The sequence below is a fragment of the Conger conger genome, chromosome 14 (assembly GCF_963514075.1).
Source record: "Conger conger chromosome 14, fConCon1.1, whole genome shotgun sequence".
Taxonomy (NCBI): domain Eukaryota; kingdom Metazoa; phylum Chordata; class Actinopteri; order Anguilliformes; family Congridae; genus Conger; species Conger conger.
This window is the reverse complement of record NC_083773.1, coordinates 39,288,224-39,309,227: the sequence shown is the minus strand read 5'-3', so window position 1 is coordinate 39,309,227 and position 21,004 is coordinate 39,288,224. Positions and strand designations below refer to the sequence as shown.

At 41.8% G+C, this 21,004-nt stretch overlaps 1 protein-coding gene across 3 annotated transcripts; it reads right to left on the bottom strand.

The window, feature by feature from the left end:
* Nucleotides 1–1,939: 1,939 nt before the first annotated feature.
* tfap2c (transcription factor AP-2 gamma (activating enhancer binding protein 2 gamma)) lies at nucleotides 1,940–18,471 on the bottom strand. Of its 3 annotated transcripts, none has more exons than XM_061219788.1 (8): nucleotides 18,102–18,471; nucleotides 15,767–16,228; nucleotides 15,545–15,596; nucleotides 11,097–11,180; nucleotides 9,716–9,938; nucleotides 6,735–6,853; nucleotides 4,973–5,114; nucleotides 1,940–3,434 (listed from the first exon to the last, which is right to left on the bottom strand). In XM_061219788.1, exons 1-8 carry the CDS (start codon nucleotides 18,147–18,149, stop codon nucleotides 3,143–3,145), a joined length of 1,422 nt encoding a protein of 473 aa, XP_061075772.1. In that variant the 5' UTR covers nucleotides 18,150–18,471; the 3' UTR covers nucleotides 1,940–3,142. The 3 variants fall into 3 exon arrangements, with proteins under 3 accessions (XP_061075772.1, XP_061075774.1, XP_061075775.1); XM_061219790.1 differs by having other exon boundaries at nucleotides 11,109–11,180; XM_061219791.1 differs by lacking the exon at nucleotides 11,097–11,180.
* Between the last annotated feature and the right edge of the window lie 2,533 nt (nucleotides 18,472–21,004).

The following is a 21,004-nucleotide window of genomic DNA, read 5'->3' as shown; positions in this document are numbered from 1 at the left end:
CAAAAGGCTGAGACAGTCACACACACAAACAATTCTGTAGCATAGTTGCAAAACATCACAACGATTCTAACTGTTGGTTAATACCATTTCTTTCAAAGACAAATTACCCAATGTGACTAATTCAAAAGCCAGTTCCTCCTTTTAAAAGACAAATAAGCATTTAAGCCACGTTTTGTTGCCTTCACAGACTAATATACAGCTAAACAGTATCCCAGTAGCTAATGAACAAGGGGGGGGTTGAATGCAGGAACTGAAAAGATTGCAGGAATATTTGGTCTAAGACCATATTGGTCAACATCCCCGTGGCGGGAAGCGTCTCTACAGCCTGTATACGGGACAAAAGTTAAAAAACGTAATGATAGGGTGCAGGTACTGCACTCAACACCAGCCCCCCGCCACCCCCCTCCTTCTACGGGGGTAATATATGTAACTGAAGGCAGTTACAGTCGAGTGAGTATGCCACCGGTCTGGTCAGACAGGTTCTGAGGGAGAAGCTCCCGCTTGCTCGGCTGTCAGGAGTCAGGAGAAAGAGCAACAGTGAGACCAGCCCCCATTCAGCCACTGAGTGTCTGTTCCCAACCAAACACCGCGCACAGGCAAGAAGAGGAGGGGAGGGAATCAACCACCAATGCAAATCTACTGATCCAGATAGCTGAGCACAGACATCCAAGAGGGATCAAAATGTAATCCGCTGTACCCAACTTTGCCTGCATACACATGCACGCACACACAAGCGCACATACCAAATTATAGGTCACGTTTTCAGGGAAAGATTTCTGGGGTTTGCTTTTGGAGACCGACATTTCAGCACCTGTATTTTTAGACAAAGTGCGGGAGTTTGGGATTAATCCTGACCATCCTAAAAAAATAAAATATGAAGGCACCGTGCTTGTATTCGGAGTTTTGTATTTTGGTGAAAAGACGTGTTTCTTGTTTTGGTGACAGCATTCCTAATGATCAATGCATGGTTATTCAGGCATAGCTTTGCTCATGGACGTGACCCTAAATGTCCCCAACATGATGATACCAGCTCAAAACAGACAAATAAAAAACAAAAACAAAAACGGGAAACTCCAGTGCCTTCATCACACCACTACTAAACCTTCAGTACACACCACGTCAGTTTACTGAATGGGAGATAAAACTTAAAACGGGAACTGAGAATTCCATCCATTGAAAACGCCCAGAGAACTTTGGGTTCTGGTAAGAAAGATGCTTTTAAAAAGAGAACAAGATACCAATTTTAGGCCACACTCCACCCAAGAGCGGTCTTTACCCATAAAAATTTAAATGGGCCGGTTGAACGGTCAAATTATGAGATAATGATGCCAGTGTTTCTTTTTTTTGTGTGCTTTGCCGTTTATTTTAAAAAAAGAGAAAATAAAAGAACAAAAAAAAAAAACTAAACAAAACACACATTACACACATGAATTGCCAATAATCTGCCAAAAACACGCTCCGATAAGAGATGTATCAGTTCCGTTAGATGAATCAGTTCCCCTCGTGTTGGGAAAAAAAAAAAAAAAAAAAAAAATCCATTTCACATAACAGCACAGACGGGAAGAAAGACAACTATTCAAATTGGTACGACTTCAAACATTTTTAAATAGCCTGTCAAATTTCTATTCTTTTGGAAACATTTTTCAAATCGTTTTTGCACAATCCTAAGTACATAATTCCCATAGCCTTGCTGCCATATCATAAAAAAGCAAACCCATTTATAAAATGTTAAAACCTTTGTCTTTTTTTTTTTTTTTGAAAAAAGTATTACACCAATCCTTTACCAGTATTTACAAATCCCATTAAATTACAACATAAATTAAACTATATATTTACATTAAAGGGAAAAACAACAGGGGTAGATAAAAAATAAAAAAAAAATTTTTACACTGATAATAAAAATAATACAAAAAACCCCCGACCCCCCCACCCCCATCCCACTGGTGCTCCCTTATCAAAAAGTGAAAGAGTAATTGCATAGAATATGCATATGTCTTCACATGAAACAATCTAGGTGGCCATGAGTTCACTAAATTTAGAAAGGTCCTAGAGAGGCCCCTGGGGAACCCCTGCTTTTTTTTTTTTTTTTAAACTGCCTTTAACTTGAGGTTTCAGTTAAGTGCCAGGGGTAGGCCTCTTCAGAACAGACCACAGGGACACCATCTCAAACACGGCTTCTGCCAAATAAGTTTGAGCCTAATAGCTAGGGGTTATTATAACACTCCTTTGAAAGAACATGCCTGCTGGTAGCTGGTAGCTGGTTTTTTCCAAACATTTATGCAAAAACTATTTGGTCTCAGTCCTTGTTGTGCAAGTCGCAAAGAAAGTCATGAGAGTGATGATTTCCAACCCCCTTTTGCCCAGTTTATAGAACACACAGCCCACACACATCTCTCCCACCTCTACCTCTTCCTCCTCCTCCCCCGGAAGGCTGCCCTTTCAGTAAATGTTAACAGCCTTAGCTCAGCTACACAACTATCTGTACCCAATCTCCCTATGCATACACACACTCACACTCACATACAGATGTACAGACCCGCAGGTACACACATGGCCACGCACAGGTTCACACATCAGCCCATAGCAATCCCAGAGTCCAAATATAATAACACTGTAAATGTAAATAATAGTTTACAAAAAAAGCCATTGCCATCTGGCTAAACATTGTGGTCCTCTGTAGTCCAACGAGAATTCAGCACCGACGCCAAGCAAATTGTGACTGGAATCTGCATGGAATCCACAGGAATAGTAACTCCTCTTGAAAGAAGGTGCGTTCCTAAAAGGAGAGCAAGCGGTCAGGCCCGCTCGCAACGACGTTCGGATGTCTCTTTTCGCAACAGGCAGAACTCGGCCTTCCCTCATGGTAAAAAAACTGCCTCGTTTTTTTACTTCGATCTTCAGGGGGGGGAGCCTTACGTACCAAAGGCAAATAATTAGATTGGTTTTTTTTTTGTTGTTTGTTTGTTTTTTTTGGAAGACCACAGAATATAAAAAGGCAAAGTAACTCGCCCTGGAAACGCGAAAGAAAGAACGAGAGCAACGGTCCAAAAAAAAAAAAAAAGGAAAAATACTAAAGACAACGACGCCGCGGAGGCGGTGTGGTCCGAGGCGAGCGGGAGGGGAAGGTCTGGGCGCGGCCTCATCATTTCCGGTGCTTCTCCATTTTGTCGGAGGCCTTGCCGCCGTCGGACGCGCCCTGCGACTCGCCGCTGGAGCTCAGGTACATTTTGTCCACCTGCTTGAGCGCCTCGTTCAGGTAGTTCTGCAGCGAGGTCATGGCGGCACAGATGGCGGGGCTGCCGAACCCGTGGGTGATGAGGCTGAAGTGGGTCAGGCAGCCCTGGATGCCCGGCTCCAAGATGGGCGCCGGCCGCGAATTCCCCAGCGGGGAGCGGTCCTGGGTCAGCATGTCGGTGAACTCCTTGCAGATCTGCCTGTGGAAGCATTACGTTACATTACATTACATTACATTAACAGAGGGCGGCTCTGTAGCATAGTGGTTAAGGTACATGACTGGGACCTGCAAGGTCGGTGGTTTGAATCCCCGGTGTAGCAACAATGAGATCCGCACAGCAGTTGGGCCCTTGAGCAAGGCCCTTAACCCTGCATTGCTCCAGGGGAGGATTGTCTCCTGCTTAATCTAATCAACTGTACGTTGCTCTGGATAAGAGCATCTGCCAAATGCCATTATGGTAATGTAATGTAATGTAATGTACTGTACTGGCATTTGGCAGACGCTCTTATCCAGAGCAACTCAAGCCAGGATCCCGCTGACAGAACAACACATTTCCCATGAGCCCCACTGTGCTCATTCGAGTAGAGGTGCGGAAGAAATATACAGTATAGGGATGACAAGAAACTGTCACAACTCTAAAATCACTGACACAATGAAAAATTATTTAGAACCTTGTTGATCTGTAGATTATGCATCCTCATAGTCTGTACAAAAAGGATTACTGGCATATCTAGAGACTTAATGGCCTATGCCACCCAGCATCCAGTTTAAAGCAAAGAGCAAGCTTTAAAAATGGAAAAAAGAAAAAGGAGGAAATGTTTAATTTACACACACATCTTCAGCTATTAGAGAAAGACAAAAGCATTCCTCCATCTCTAGAAAAACAAACACTGCTAAAAAAAAAAATGACCATCTTCATAAAGTGTATTAGTCCTGTAATAACACTTAATATATTTTCTCCCTCTCAAGTACAAAACAAATTAGCTTGCTTTAAGGTTTGCATGACAAGTGAAATTGACCCTATTGGCAAATCATGAAACAGTCTTGTGTCATTGGACACATTGGTCTTATTTAGCAAAAGTCTAATCAATAACATTTTAAGTCTCAATATACTAAGATTAAAAGACTAAAGTGACTTTTTTGCAGTGAATAATGTTAAAATATTATACCAGAAATGGAAATAAGCTAATTAATTGCTGTGTGATTATGAATGGCATTTGAAATAACTGAAATGAAACTAGGGATGTGCAGGATAAGGAGGGTTATTACAGACACATTCCCAAAACCTTGGCAACCATCGGTGTGCCGACAGCAAACAGACACAAGGGAGGGAGGAGACACAGACACACCACAGCAGAACACACACCGCCATCAAAATAAGCATTCAAAACCGACAAGCATCTAACGCAACAACGGCGGTTTTAACTGGGTAAACTAGGCACTACAAGCCTTAGGCCACTGCAACAGGACAGGAAGAGGACAGCAGCACACTGCTAAAACCAAAAAATACAGTCAAAATACAAGTATTTTGGTCTTATATTTAGACTTCAGCCTATTACTTTCTTGCCAAAAAAAAGTAAAATAAAATAAATGCCAATGAGGCAATGGGGTAAGAATTTCAGTTGTCAAGCAAACAGCAACTTGAAACAAGCTAATATTTTTCTACTTGAGAGAAGACAAAAACAGATTTCAAGTCCCGTTACAGGACTGAAAGGGTTTTGTCAGCAGGGCACTCACTTGGCGGCAAGCAGCATGTTCTTGCGGGAGTTGATTTCGTTGCGTTCCACGTGCGGCCGGCCCAGGTACTCAGCCATGGCCTTGGCCGGAAACTCAGTTTCGCACACGTAGCCAAAGTCTCTGGCCAGGTGAACCGCTTCCCCTGCACAGGGGGGAGAAAGGAGGTCAAAGGTAAGGAGCTTCCCACACTGGGCGAGGCAGAGAGCAGAGGATTCTGGGAAATGTAGTCATACACAGAATCGGCGGAGCCCGGTTCCATGGCAGGGAAAAGCGAGGAACAGAGAGACACACATTCTCAGATCAAGACTGCACTTTCCCTGCATGGTTTTAATGGGGTATGTCACAGTCAGCAGAAAAGGCCAGCCAGCCCATGGCCACCACAGACCTACTAGCAGATATACACGCACATGGCTCCAAGACCCAGCTAAGAGTCACAGCCCTCCTCTCCTGGCTTCCAGTTACACATAAACAACCTTCAATTCCGATTCAAAAGGTTCCCAATAACAGCGTCAGAGCCACACTGCAGCACTCAACCACCAATAGGCAATAAGCACCCCCAAAGAAACTAATATAAAACACTTCCAGCGATTCCACCAAGCTAGGTCTTGAACATGAATGGCATAAAATGAGGATTTATAGTCTTACTTGACCCAGGATTGTAAAGGGAGGCATAAATCAGCAAAATAATCTCCAAAATCTCCAGCCACAGAGAACAAAACGATGGGCACGAACAAACCTCACCTCGGATCAACAACTGGCCACATAAACATCTATCACTTTGGGATTTGGTAATCTAAACCCAATGACAATGAAAATAGGCAACATACAAGTAATTTGGTCATATTCTCAATTACTTTGAGGATAAAATATCACAGAAGCGTGCCCAGGCACCCGATACCTCCCTCAAGTCTCGTCATAATTGCGACTTTCCCTCAAATTCTACAGACTGCAACTGCAGCATTAGCCATTGTAATTCTGCTTCTGTGTCTCTTTGGGGGACTGTGCTGGTTGCTTTGATAATCTAAGTCATCTTTGATAACGCAAGCATTCAATACACTGAGGCCAAGGAAACCACAAAAGGTTTCAAAACATGGAAGTGGTGTCAGTTAGCAAGGTGGATAAAGTGATACACAAGACCAAAAACAAGGAACAATTAAAGCATAATTCAAAGAACATGAACTCGCATATTGGCCCTACCGCCATTACAATGTAAAACATTTCATAGTCACTTAAAATGGAGAGAAACATCAAAGGATAGGATCAATACCCTTCATTTTAGTATCCGAGGTATTCTAGCTGCCAACCGTGGTATGCAACTTCATGCAGTTAACGTACTCTTCAAGTGTTGTGAATCTTTGCGAATCAACTCTAGTACTTGGAACTGTACTTTCAACACACCTGGTTCTGATTTGCACTTGATTGTACGTCGCTCCGGATAAGAGCGTCTGCTAAATGACTAATGAAATTTTCTCCGTATCAATTCCTTGAAGTGGAATACGAAGTAACCATAATGGCTGAAGGCTTTAACGCTCCACTGTAAGCAAACGTGGATAAAATACGTCATTGCTTTGAATTCGAATACTTTTCTACGCTTTACCGAGCTTGTCCGGTGCATTGGAACCTATGAAATACCCTCAAAAAAGTGTAAACCCCGCTTCTTCCGGTCCTCGTGGTTGGCTCAAATGGAGCACAGAGCAGAAAGAGTTACCCGGAACAGTGACGTATCTGACCCGGGCGTGACGGTAAGGGGCGGGGGCCGTACCTTCCACCAGCGCGGTCAGGAGGGTGACGTTGGCAGCCTTTCTGCGGCCCGCCGGCAGGTTCAGCCCGATCTTGTCCAGCTTCTCCCTCAGAGAACGGCCGCCGTTTTTAGACTTGGCTCTGCGAGAGCGAGCAGGAAAAGGGGGCGTGAGCACACGGACCTCAGTAAGCCTCTGAGGAAATTGAGCTCACAGGAACTTAGTAAGCCTCTGAGGAAATTGAGCTCACAGGAACTTAGTAAGCCACTGAGGAAATTGAGCTCACAGGAACTTAGTAAGCCTCTGAGGAAATTGAGCTCACAGGAACTTAGTAAGCCACTGAGGAAACTGAGCTCATAGGAACTGCGGAAGCACATCAGATTTAAGTGCTCACCTACCAGGTTACACAGCACATTTCAGATACAGAAATAAAACCTTACTCCGGTCACATGGCGGCATTTTAAGGAAACACAATACAGAATAAAGGTGAGCCTGCATGGCATGAATAAGGTTAATAGCTACAGTAGGGAGACAGATAACATACCAAGTAAAATGCATATTTTAGAAAAAAGCATTGAATATTTCCTGAAAACAATTGCGCTCTGAAGGTCTCGCTAAGAAAAATAATTCCATAGCAAGACCGCCGTAACTTCCATTGGTTTCGGAATTAAAAAGGCAGGTATATGATGGATAAAAAACAGGGCACCCCACTGATTTGAAGCTGCATTTATATCCTAAAACCTGAATGCATAAAGTGTGGGGAATTAAAATGATCAATGGTTTGAAACTAGCACGTGTCCTGTGGTGCCTCCATGCGGTTTAACAGCAATAAACCAACTGTAACAAGCTCAGAATCCCATCCTTTTAGTATTAAAGGCATTTGGCAGACACTCTTATCCAGAGCGACGTACAGTTGATTAGACTAAGCAGGAGACAATCCTCCCCTGGAGCAATGCAGGGTTAAGGCCCTTGCTCAAGGGCCCAACGGCTGTGCGGATCTTATTGTGGCTACACTGGGATTCAAACCACCGACCTTGCGGGTCCCAGTCATGTGCCTTAACCACTACGCTACAGGCCATCCTTGACCTCAGGAGACATTAGCACTAACAAGGACACAACTTCAGAACTTTGCTGGGGGGAAATGGCAGATCACCAATCCCCCCCCCACTACTGTAGCCAATGAGCTTTTCCGCATGACTGCAGACCACTCTGTGGGGGTGGGGGTGGGGGTGGGGGTGGGAGGAGGAGGAGGGGTGCATCCTCCAGAGGGGCTGCAAGGGCTTCCTCTCCCTCTCATTCCCCCCATTGCTCTCTCACCCCCATCTCCCTCTCCCTCCCCTTCCGCACTCCATGACCTACTTAACAGCGTCTCATGCCCAGTGTGTGTGTGTGGGTGTGTATGTGTACCACAGAGGGTGGGGGTGGAAAGCACGCATTTCCAGAAAAAGATGCAGAATTTGGGTAAAATGTCACAGCCCACCCTACACACCCAGAGCTAATTCTGCCAATTCTGTGTGGTTATTTATGTTACGGTCACCTTCCGGTCAGCTTTGACCAGTCTGGCCATTCTCCCCTGATCTCTCTCATTAACAAGGCGTATCTGTCTGCAGAACTGCGGCTCACTGGATTTTTTTCTTTCTTGCACCAACTCTAGAGACTAGTCTGCGTGAAAATCCCTGGAGATCAACAGTTTCTGAGATACTGAAACCATCCTGTCTGCCACCAACAATCATTCCACGGTCAACATCTCTTAGATCAAATTTTTTCTCCATTTTCATGCTTGATGTGAACATTAGCTGAAGCTTCTGACCCATATCTACATGATTGTATGCATTGCACTGCTGCCAAACAATTGGCTGATTAGACAATCGCATGAATAAGTAGGCGTAATAAAGTAAAAATGCTCCCAATAAAGTGCTTGGTAAGAGTATGCCATGTTGCAGAGACAACACAGGCCGAAAGGACAAAGCTAACAGGTATGACAGTGCAAGGTGAGCAGTTACTAAAGTAATGGTAGAGAGCACAGGTGTGCCGTTGATAAGGCAATGCATTACAGTCGCACAAGTGTGCAGATGCTACAGTGACGGTGATATAGAGCACAGGTGTGCAGTTGCTAAGGCAACAGTTATGAGTACAGGTGTGCAGTTGCTAAGCTAACAGTGATATAGAGCACAGGTGTGTAGTTGCTAAGGTAACAGTGATATAGAGCACAGGTGTGTAGTCACCATGGTAATGGTTATGAGTACAGGTGTGTAGTTGCTAAGGTAACAGTGATATAGAGCACAGGTGTGCAGTCACCATGGTAATAGTTATGAGTACAGGTGTGTGGCTGTAGTTATGAGTACAGGTGTGTATTATGAGTACAGGTGTGTGGCTGTAGTTATGAGTACAGGTGTGTAGTTATGAGTACAGGTGTGTAGGTGTAGTTATGAGTACAGGTGTGTAGTTATGAGTACAGGTGTGTGGCTGGAGTTATGAGTACAGGTGTGTAGCAGTTATGAGTACAGGTGTGTGGCAGTAGTCATGAGTACAGGTGTGTAGCAGTAGTCATGAGTACAGGTGTGTAGCTGTAGTTATGAGTACAGGTGTGTAGCTGTAGTTATGAGTACAGGTGTGTAGTTATGAGTACAGGTGTGTAGTTATGAGTACAGGTGTGTAGTTGTAGTTATGAGTATAGGTGTGTGGCTGTAGTTATGAGTACAGGTGTGTAGTTATGAGTACAGGTGTGTAGTTGCTAAGGTAACAGTGATATATAGCACACGTGTGTAGTCACCATGGTAATAGTTATGAGTACAGGTGTGTGGCTGTAGTTATGAGTACAGGTGTGTAGTTGTAGTTATGAGTACAGGTGTGTAGTTGTAGTTATGAGTACAGGTGTGTAGTTGTAGTTATGAGCACAGGTGTGTGGCTGTAGTTATGAGTACAGGTGTGTGGCTGTAGTTATGAGCACAGGTGTGTAGTTGTAGTTAAGAGCACACGGTAATGGCGGGAGGAGGACGCTCACCGGCGCAGGACCCCGCCCAGCAGCGAGGCGTTGAGGCACTCCGGGGGGGACAGCCGCCGCTGCACCTCGGCCACGGTCACCTTGTACTTGGAGGTGGAGCTGAGCAGAGACAGGCGGCCGGGCACAGAGCAGAACACCTCTGTGGGATTGGACACCATGCCCAGCAGAGACTCCTTCTGATAGGGCAGGCCCAGCGCGTTCCCCTTCGGCAAGGACACGGGCCCTGAGCGGGGGGGGGAAACAAAACAAAAACAAAACACACAAGTCAATAAAAACACAGGGAGCAGGGGCAACCACTACAGAAACACTGAGGGCTGTCCAAAAACTATTCAACTACTATACCACTACTTTTTAGGCAGTTATTGTCGGGTGTTATTGCTGGTTGAAAACAACACACACACACACACACATTTGAAAGACTTCCATATATTCAGAGAGGTGTTAATAGCTGATGAAATAGAGGTCTCCATCATTTTCAAGTCCATTCCAAAGCTCATTCAAATGACTTGGTTATAGAACCAAACAACTATCGAAAAGCAGTCTGAAAGCACCACCTGAGCAAGTTGTGTGTGATGGGGTCCCACTGCAAGCTAATGAAAAACACAACCACACTGTAGATGGGAGTCTGGCACCTCAATCTCTTGATATTTTCTGAATTACATCATACCCATTAACCACAGTCCCTATATCTCTGCGGAAGACCTTCAGCATTTCACTTATATTCCCAGAATGCATCCTGCCTACTGGAGCGCCACAGCATTTCACCATATTTCAGAAAACATCAACCATCATTCTCAAAACTATTTCCCCGGCAGGCTTGTTCCAGGGGAAAACCAACGGCAGAACTCATTGCTCATCTTCCTCTTGCCACAGAGAAACACAGACAGTTTGAGTTTTATTAGTTTCAGTCCCGAACTAACGGCCCGGGAAGGAAAATCGTTTTTTTCTTTTTCTTTTTCAGCCCCCGGACAGCCGCCAAGCCCAGGGGCCACCGCACCATTCACAGCCCCTCCCACACACCGGATGACAAGCAGCAAAACAGCCTTCTGATTGGCCAATATCCCAGCTGAGTCAGAAGTCAAGTCTAGTTAAGTCCCCTATTCGTGCGCTACAGGTCCGAGGCCCACGACTGCTCCGCAACACTGCCACATGTACATGCACATGCGATTACGAGCACAAAAACAGTAACAGATGAGACTCGATGAAAGAGTAATTGATACAGTCGTATTGTATCACCCCTTACATGAAGGAACAGGCATGTATATATTCTTAATACCATTGTTCTTAGAAACACACACACACACACATAGATCAGAAACACTGAGGCTCCAAAATTCCAGTGCCACACAGAACTGCCAATCACACAGAGTTCTACATATACCTTCATTCTCACCCGCAAGAAAGCCACCCTCAAAATAAGTCCTCTGTAAGCGATCGTGGTTCCTGCCACCTCGTAGTCCTAATACTGAGACAAGAATGACAAAGCAGGGCATGAACACGACTAGGCCACGCTAGCGCCTTACGGCCACTGGTACAGCCACATCAATGAAATGGGAAACGTTCTGAATACATGAAGAACCATTTTTCATCTTTCCCCAAGTACAGTAGATAGCTCAGGAAAAACACACTTACATGAACTACAGATCCCCCCCGCCCCCAATATAAATGACCCAAACATTGTAAAACAGTTTATATAGATATTTTATGGAATTGTGCTTGTCTGACACACTTTGTTATGGCAGTGTGGCCACAGCCATGCAATCATATTTTTACACAGAGTTTTAAAAGCTCATCAAGTTCCCTGGAGGGGAAAAAAAAATAAAAATCACAAGATCACTATGAGACTGTTCTGTGAAGTGTGCACCAACAACATTATCAAAGAGTGATAACAATCTCACAGATTTTGGTTTCAAATGGACCCATTGTGTGGAAAAATAACTACAGTACAAATATTTCCATGAGAGGTTTTTCAAAGGAATAATTATGTGTGGAATCCCGCTCGAGGACTCAAAAGGCAATTTAGAGAATTACATCTTTTAAAAGGAAGCTGCCCCAAAGAGGTTTTTCTGGGGGAAAGAAAGGGGGTTCTTCGTTGTTGGTTGACCTTTGACCTGAAACAACTCAAAGGGGATTTAAATAGTCTGAACTCAGAAACCCTTAGAAAACTGCTAGTAAAACTTGAGTAAAATATCAGACAGGCAGGAAGGGCTCCACTGACTGCATCTGTATTAGAATTATTAATTTGTTCATGGGACTATTCATATGTCAAGGAATAAGAGAGAGAGAATGTCATTTGAATTCCGGGTAATTGTATGCCTTCCAAATATGTTCGAATTAGTTTCCAAAATAAATTCGATTTTATGATATCCATCTTCTTTCTATGGAGTTGTACAGGCATCCTAAAATCTCATTGCACTGTAGGCCTTGTGCTTAAAAATGTATTATTGCCTATCAAGAGGGAATAACAAATCATGTTTTGCAAGTGCAGTCATAGATGCCAAAACCATAAGCGGTCCCAACAGACACATGGGCAATCTATGTTCAGTGTTGGAAAAGTTAAGACTACTGCATATTTATTTTTCAATATTCTCAGAAGACCCACAATTGCTTCAACATTATCAATAATAATTCCTAAACATATTTGTGATTATTTACAGCAATCTTTCTTTTTTAGAATACAGCAAAGCGTTGTCTTTTCAAAGAGGATGGCCTCATCTGAATGACAGCTCAAAGGCATCCAATAAGAAATTATTTTATTGAGGGGCCCTGAGGTATAGGGAACGGAACAAAAACAACCGGTTAGCGATAACCAATAGCATGCGGATCGTAAACTTGTCAGAAATTGTGCAAGCAACCATAATGAACTATGTGATACATTTACACAATAGAAATTCCGTAGAGGAGCTTTAAATAATGCCCAAAAGACATATTGCCACAAAGGTATGCCATTTCTTGCACTTCATTTGAACTGTAATATTCATGTAATGCGCGTTATTCAGTTTGAGTTCGAATTTAATAGATATCTTCTCTCCGCAGAATTGTGGACATTCAGAATAAACAAAATATCTGACACGGACCAGTGAATATCCAGCAGGAGAATAGTAGGCGTTTACTGAAACACTTAAAGCACATTTGCATTTCCAACTACAAGTATAGTCTGTATGTTGCTTCTGCTAGTTGAATCCACACGCACACAGTTAAAGCCACAATTACCTGTCAAAATTAAGGTACTATAACACTGGTTCTTAAGCTATCATTTACTTGGTTACAGAGAGGAAAGAGTTGGCCTGCAAAGAATGGAATCTCATCACCACACTATAAACAGCATAACTGTTCTTTACTTTTTTAAAGTGACAAATTAATGCTCATGTACCCTCTATGCTTAAATTAAACCATCACATGAACTTGAATCCTTCCTAAATCGCATTGGAAGCCATTGTGCTGTTACTTTTAAATGTTTTATATTTTAAGGCTTATATAGGCCTACAACAGAAATATTAGCGAGTGCCTCAGACAAGTTCCGGCAACTTTGGAAACCAAAAACACGTATTATTGAGAAATAAGTCACTTTAGCCGATCGCAATGTACAATTACTACAGTTATACTGCCTTGGTCAAGTAATGGAAGTTTAATGTTCGAAATTGCTATTTTGTAATGAAATGCCATGTTTATAACAGAAAGGCCTACTGGAGAATTTGCCAGTGTAGGCCTAAACAGATTAATAAATTAAAAATTAAGCTTGATTACCTTTAATAAAAAATAATTACTTTACATTAACCAACAACTACTGTAATCCTTTCAAAACGCATATCCTGGTGCAGAAACACACATTTTCTAAAAACTACACATTATCATAATTCCTAAACGAGCATAAAATCCTAAATCCTAAAAAATATGGTGTTTGCCAACAAAGCTTTCAAAGGTTAAGAACGTAGCTCCCCGGTGTGAACTGTTAAATAGAAATTCAAAAGGACAAAGACAGAAGAGTACAAAGGGCAAAAGGTTATGGACTTTTTTTTTTTTTTAATCTTTCAAAAGAACGCCCGCAGTTGCACAACATCCTTAAGCACGAGAGCATCCAGAATTTTGTCTGTCAGCCAGCCAGTTGTACGGAAAGCGGCGTTTTAATGCACTTCTATTCAAAAAGGCATTTCAGTATAAAAACATCTCAAGAGGATCAGGCCTGGATTAGTTAAGTGCTCCTCCTGATTAACAAAGGCTTATAGGTGTCAGCAAGCGCTAGCCCAGACCACTCCTTTTTCCAATCTTCACAACCAGAAACCTGTGGAGGAGCACCCCGATTTCAATACGCTTCTCACTCCGCACTTCAACAAAAGCCGACGACATTAAAAGTGCTTAATATAGTAGGCCACCGATGTGCCCTTCCCTGGAGAAGAACCACCAGTAAGAACACGCGGTTAAGACGAAATGCGTTCACCCTATGCAAACACCGGCTTGAACACCCGAGTGCCTGAACCGAATTATATTTAATTCACAATCCTTCTTACTTAATAACATTGCTGTGTATGTTAATAAGTAGGTATGCATACAGTACGTATCAGGTGCACATGGGGGGGGGGTGTTCAGCACATCTGGGGTTCAGCCCCAAGCCCCAAGCCCACCACAGCCCCCCTGACGCTGTCAATCTGTCTGCAACATGTATAGTCAATGTTAATTACATTTTACTTTACATCCGCATATACATATGTCGGGACTCGTGACCAAGCCCATGGATAAATTCTTGCATGAGGTTCTTGTTGCTTTTGGGTCTTTAGAAAAATTGGAAGCGAGTAAGCTCTGGAGTATGGATTAATTCAATTACTAAATGTTTTCGTTTGTTTCAGTGACGTGCTGAATAAGGTCACATGGCGTTTTTCCTGCTGGACACACCGCTTCACTGCATTACGCCTTGGGGCCTGGAGCTAGCTATATGCATGCATTTTTTCAGATTACAAGTAATTTAAAAACAATATGAAACACTATACTTGTATTTTGACAGTTTCCGTGAAGCTTGCTTAAACGAGAGATCTGCATTGGAAGTCTCAAGGGCGTATTCACGAGCTATAGGCGCATGCATAAAATGATCAATATTCCACAGTTACAGATACCTGACGTACTGTTTTAGGAAAATGACAAATTATAACCATGCATTGGTAGTAAAGTATACATTTATACTTTTAGATTTTAGACTTTTAGAACGCGCTGTTGCCCAGTAACAGCGTAATACACACGTATCTCATTTTAACACCATAATAAAAAGGAGGAAATTGCATTCAAAATTATCCGAAAACCCTTGGTGGCTTATAATACCTACATGCTTCATTTTATTCAAAAATGTTGCAACTAGGATGGGTTTCCCACAGACTACAGGGGAACATTTCAGTCAATTAGGTCTTGAAAAGCTAATTATAACTAGATCCTTTAACTACAACAAAATTACTTTTCCATTAATCTCACTTAACTCTAGCGGAGATCACATTACTTGAAGGAACTAATGTAAAATGTAACACTATTTATTAAAGCCGGCGAATTAATTGAAATTATAAAAAATGTACCCTGCGTTCAGCACAATGTCCACATTCTCCTAATTTAGTGTCGTACAAATCTATGACATTAGCCGGTTTGATAATAATAATAATAATAATAATAATAATAATAATAATAATAATAATAATAATAAACAGGTATTCCCAGTTTTGCAAAAGAAAACAAAAAGTTGCAAAAGTTTGACGTGTAGCTTATTTAAGTGGCTTTAAAGCTATGAGCATTTATTTCTTTCCGTTAACTTTGCCAGCTGATTGTAATATGCATAAAAATTGTTATACCAACCTTTTTTAATGACAGTCTGGTCTGCCACGATAATACTGCGATCGTCGACTTGCTGAGAACAAATAAACAGAATACGTTCAGAAAAAATGGTTACAAATGTATATAGCCTTTTTTATATATATACATATATACATATATACATATACACACACACACACAAATACATAATTTCCAACAAAAATAAATAAATAAAAATGCTTGGCATACTCAAGTAAAACTCACCTGCATGTCGTCCAAGCCATGGGCCATCTCGTGCAATCCTAAATTGTCGCTGATAACGGCTGAGTCGATGCCGTGAACGTGCGGGGGCAGAAGCTCCGGTCGTCTGAATGCCTCTCTCCGCACGCCGGCGGAGCCCCCCTCAAGTCCAAGGATCTGACTGGCTAAGCCACCACGGCCATGGCTTCCGATCCCCTCCTGACTTTGACGGCCAGGCCAGGACTGCTGTTGATTAGTTGATTGGGACTGATGTATGGAGTTTATGCTGAAAGGGTCGCTGAGGTGGGCGTACGGGTCACTGGACTGGGGGTATGATATCGGTTGGTACGGTGGCGGAAAGTAGGGCGGCTGAAAGTCGGAGCTGCCCGAATGTGATAGAGAAGGGGCCGGGCTGTATAGGTGCTGGCTCACCGCAGGCAGGTGCGGCAGGCGGGGGTTCCCATTGCTGCTCCCGTCGTGTCTTTCCTTGGTTGGTAGTTGGGGAGGAGGAGGACAGCGATATTAATAACAACATTAAGCAGATAGCATGTAGCCTAAGACTGAACTCAGGTTCATGTGTCATGATCTGCGCAGAGGCACATAAAAAAAAATGATATATATATAATAGCTAAATGGGTTACAGCGGAGTTCTATAGTAGTCATAAATATGAATTTGCATTACTTAAGGGCTACACTGTATGGGCAGTGTCACTGACGGCAACACCAAGCAACGATTTTTATCCCGGAGAAAAGCTCATTCCTGTTCGCACGGGCATGAGTGGTCGAACGTGCACTCGAATAATTGGCGTTACACACGGCAATTCTTCACTTGGGGTGTGCAATGTTAAACTGCACAGTAGGCCTACTCCGTTTACATTCAGTATAATGTAATAATTCAGATATTACATTATTGGGCAGTAATAATTGAGATATTATATTATATGTTTTTGTATAATAATAATAATAATAATAATAATAATAATAATAATAATAAAAATAATAATAAATGATTATTCGTAACATTATATAATAAAATATAGCAACACAGACTGTAGGCCATCAGCTTGATCTAAACACCAAATGCAATATTTTCGGTTTGGCATTTCGTTCAGAGAGATGTAGTCTTAATTACGCGAACAACCTTTTTTCGCAATTGGTTTTGTAAGGGTTTATAGCCTCAAATATATAATGCGACAACATAATGCCATGTCACATTGTACCGTTTAGTAGGCCAGTGCAAAAATATAGGCAAATGTTGAGTACAAGCCGAAGTAAAATAAAAAAATAAATTACTAATGTCTTTTCAAAAGGTCAAGGGTTAATTGAGCACAACAGGGTCGCGAAATGGCTCCTGTTCCTCTTGCCCTTCCGAGTTTCGAGGATATGGGGGGAGGGGGCATTATATTTATATATTATATTACCTAGCCCTGTTGCCAATTTGAAGGGACAGGATCTTGAAATAACATATGGAAACATCATGATGTGGAAAAAATAAATACGAAGAGAAATGTTTAGAGACCAAGATAAGTTAGTTTTTTTCTGCGCACGCCGTACAGCAACTGCCCTTGTCGTTTCATAAAATACATACTTCGCAATGCAGAACTTTTCAATGTGAATCCTGGCTGTGTTAAGGCATGGCCCGATCAGTTAGGACTGAAATTTAGTCGCCTTACAAGTTTATTCGAGCCTATAAATTGTTTAAAATTAAAAAACGCGTTCATGTTTACGCATAATTATATGTCTTGTGACAAACATATATGACCTACAGAGAAACTCGTCGCATACCGATTGTGCGGTTTCCCGAATTAAAAAACAAAAAAACAAAACAAAAGGAGAAATCAGACCGCGTAGCCTCCAGAATACATATTCCCCAAAGCATTGCTGTAGGCCTTGGACAACAATAACCCACCAGTTTATATCCGATAACACGTACATCTACATAATTTTATTTGTGACGCCTTTCTTTTTAGTCCAATGACTATCTGTGAAAACAATGACGCGGCTCAAACACCTGAAAAATATAAAACAATCTCATTACAACCAAAGCTTTTTCAGGTAGCGTCGCTGTAATAAATACTTTGATCATGGCTATAGCAATTAAGCAATTTAAAGGTTATGTTGATATTTCAAATAGTTGACAGAGGCCGTGTAATAGTTAGGCAGTAAGTTACAGCATATTATCAAACTTCCCTTCAACATATCTCCAAAAGCTAGCCTAAAATACAAATAGGCAGGTTCGTTTCCACCTAAAAAAAAGAAGCTGTAACTACACTGTAATTGTCTTGACGAGTCGGACGCGTTTCAAACCCCTATAAACATAACTTTAGCCTAGATTTATATTGTGATGCATAAAGCTTACCTCGCAGTCTTCCTCGTATTTGACGTTATCAGCTAGCTTCCACAACATTGTTTCACGCTGAATCGACCCAAACTGAAATCAGCGATGTTGACGGTGATTGGGTCTCCGTATAAATCCAGGTAGTGAAACTAGTTGTTCGTACAACAAATCTCTTTCCAGTAGAGGTAACAATGGGTTGTTTGTGATTGAGCCGTCTGCGTAATGTAAAGGTACGAGAACCTCTGATTCTATAGTGCAAAAATGCTCATAAACTCTGACTGTCAACAACCGTCCGCTTAGAGACGCAGCACACGCCACCGTCGGAAGCGTTTACCAAAGCATTGGATTTAAGAATCTCTACTCCCTCTGACGGTCACAACAGTGTAGATACCCTGCTCGTTTTGGCTCGGGACACAGTCCATGCAAGGAGTATTATATTTGCATAGCCACCCCTTAGAGGTGGCGCTTTAGATGACGTCATCTTTTCTATTGGAAATGCAGTTATAGCTAATTGGTTACCGTGTAACTCATTGAACAACTGACCAATCCTCTTACTGTCCGTCTGTTTGTTTGTGTGTATGTGTGCGTGTGTGCCTGCATATAATATATATATATATATATATATATATATATATATATATATAATAGGCTATATTATATGCAGGCACGCACGCATATAATATATTTACATTTTTAATATATATATGGTGACTTATTATTGTTATTGCAATATTATTATTATTATTATTATTATTATTATTATTATTATTATTATTATAGGCCTATATATGTATATATATCTTTTTTTTTTATTTCTATTTATTTATTGTTCCTCTTCTTCATTCATTGGTTAAAACCTCATAGGGGGTGGCCAAGCCTCATTAGTTTAACTCATTTTAATGTGAAAAGTGACACACTGAAAACATTTTACTTTCTTGAATTGGTCTATTCCGGCGCTGCCCGGACACCCACGACTAGACACAGGCAACTCGCACTCACTCACTCACAAGCCGGAGCCAAATGAACGATTCATGAAATGGCGAAATATCGTACAATCGCACAAACTGAAAGCAGCGAGAAGAGCGCGCGGGGTGTCATTAAAATAATCGATGCTCGACATGCTTTATTGCCAACTTGCCAGAACAGGTTGGTATCATGCAGTGTGCACATTTTAGCTCTTTCACAATATCAAACTTAATGAACCGTGGAGCTCAGTGCGACCTTTATTTAATCTCTAGGCCTACTTTCGTAGTTCGACAGAACTTGCCAACAGCCTGCAGTGCAATTCACGTGTCATTACAATACGATAATTCATTAATTAATTCGCATCTGAACTGAAGAAAGATAACGCCTGATACGATTCCTGATGCACACACGGGTCCCTTCCTTGCTCTTGAGTGGTATTCTCGGTATTGTGTGCTTGGAGAATCCTTCCCTTGGGACCGAGGAATCGAATTTGAAAATTTGTGAGAACAGAGACCGGGGCACAAACGAACACGGTGCATGTTTAAATATGGAGATTTTGCATAGTTGCATTTGTGCAAGAATGATGGGTTTGTATTTTTAGAATAACTGATGATATGTGACGGCCACATACTCCAAATAGGCTGTGCCTCATTTAAATCACTGTCTTGTGGGTTATAAGACTACATATGTTACGAGTGAGCCTTGCTGGTGTAGCCTATAACTAGCACAGCCGGGGCACATTGGAACACTGTGTTCCAATATGCCCCCACCTGTTATACATGCATCCGCCACAATAACTTTTAATGTAACGTTTTATATTCCATGTAGACCTTGCATTTATTCAGTCTGATTTAGCACTCACTCTTATCAATTTATTCTGAGACATCAATTTCATATAGCTAAATGATGTCATATGCAGTTAGTACAGACAACATTATAGACAATTTTTACAACACAATATTCGGATAAAAAGAAGTAAGAAATGTTGGATTCACAAGCTTTTGACTTGTACTAAAACAAAGCTTTTTCAAGTCCCTTTTCAGAAATGTTGGATGCTGTTTCAACTTGCCCCGTAGCTGGGGCACGTTGGATCAGTTTCACTCCCGCTGCTTTCGACTGAACTGTAACTGCCAGGAAAGTCCTAGAACTGTACAGATGGTCTATAGTCATAGCAAAGACATGTATCTTCTTTCTGGATTAAAAATATTTGCTCTAATGTGTGTAAATATTTTTAGGCGAAAAGCAAAAAGTGATTGGTTGTCCCCCAGTCTCCCCTATGCTAAAATCAATGTTTATCGAGTGTTTTCCCAAACGGCAATAATTTAAACATATCTGGCCGCTTGCCTCTAATTTCAATTAAACTGTTTTGAAAATATAATTTTGATGCAATTCCTATGTTGACCTGGTCTTGTCAAGGACCAAGGGGAAGGATGCATTGCTCCAGGGGAGGATTGTCTCCTGCTTAGTCTAATCAACTGTGCGTTGCTCTGGATAAGAGCGTCTGCCAAATGCCATTAATGTAATGTAATGTAATCTCGCACATACTTGGTAGGCTATGTATGATCTGGCCCAGAAATATGATGTCAGACTACCCATAGGCTTTCTCTAATTTCTCTAATCAAGTAGGCCTAGGCCTATAACCCACTTGTTGAACAGAGGCATTAGTGATGAATATCTCCTTATGCTGTAGGCTATCCACATATAGGACGTTAATAGGCTAACCTATAATAGGCACTTTTCAATCAATAGATGAAAACATTTTACATTGGAACTGGTGTTTCAAGAACTCAGTGTGATATTCATTGTGTCTATTTAAACAAAGAGGCTTATGGAAATTTTCTATGAATGTGTCCCAATTTGCTTCCCTTTAATTTGCCTAGAACATTTAGCAGTCGTCCACGTGATACGTTTCTCAAACACAAGACGTCCGGAATAACAGCTTTTCGTGTTTCTGACAG

Excerpts from the sequence above, each read along its gene's own strand:
- tfap2c (XM_061219788.1), bottom strand. The coding sequence starts at position 18,149 with ATGTTGTGGAAGCTAGCTGATAACGTCAAATACGAGGAAGACTGCGAG. Across the intron at positions 16,229-18,101 it reads AATACGAGGAAGACTGCGAG|GAAAGACACGACGGGAGCAG; the intron begins GTAAGCTTTATG and ends CTACCAACCAAG. Across the intron at positions 5,115-6,734 it reads CCTGACCGCGCTGGTGGAAG|GGGAAGCGGTTCACCTGGCC; the intron begins GTACGGCCCCCG and ends CCCCCTGTGCAG.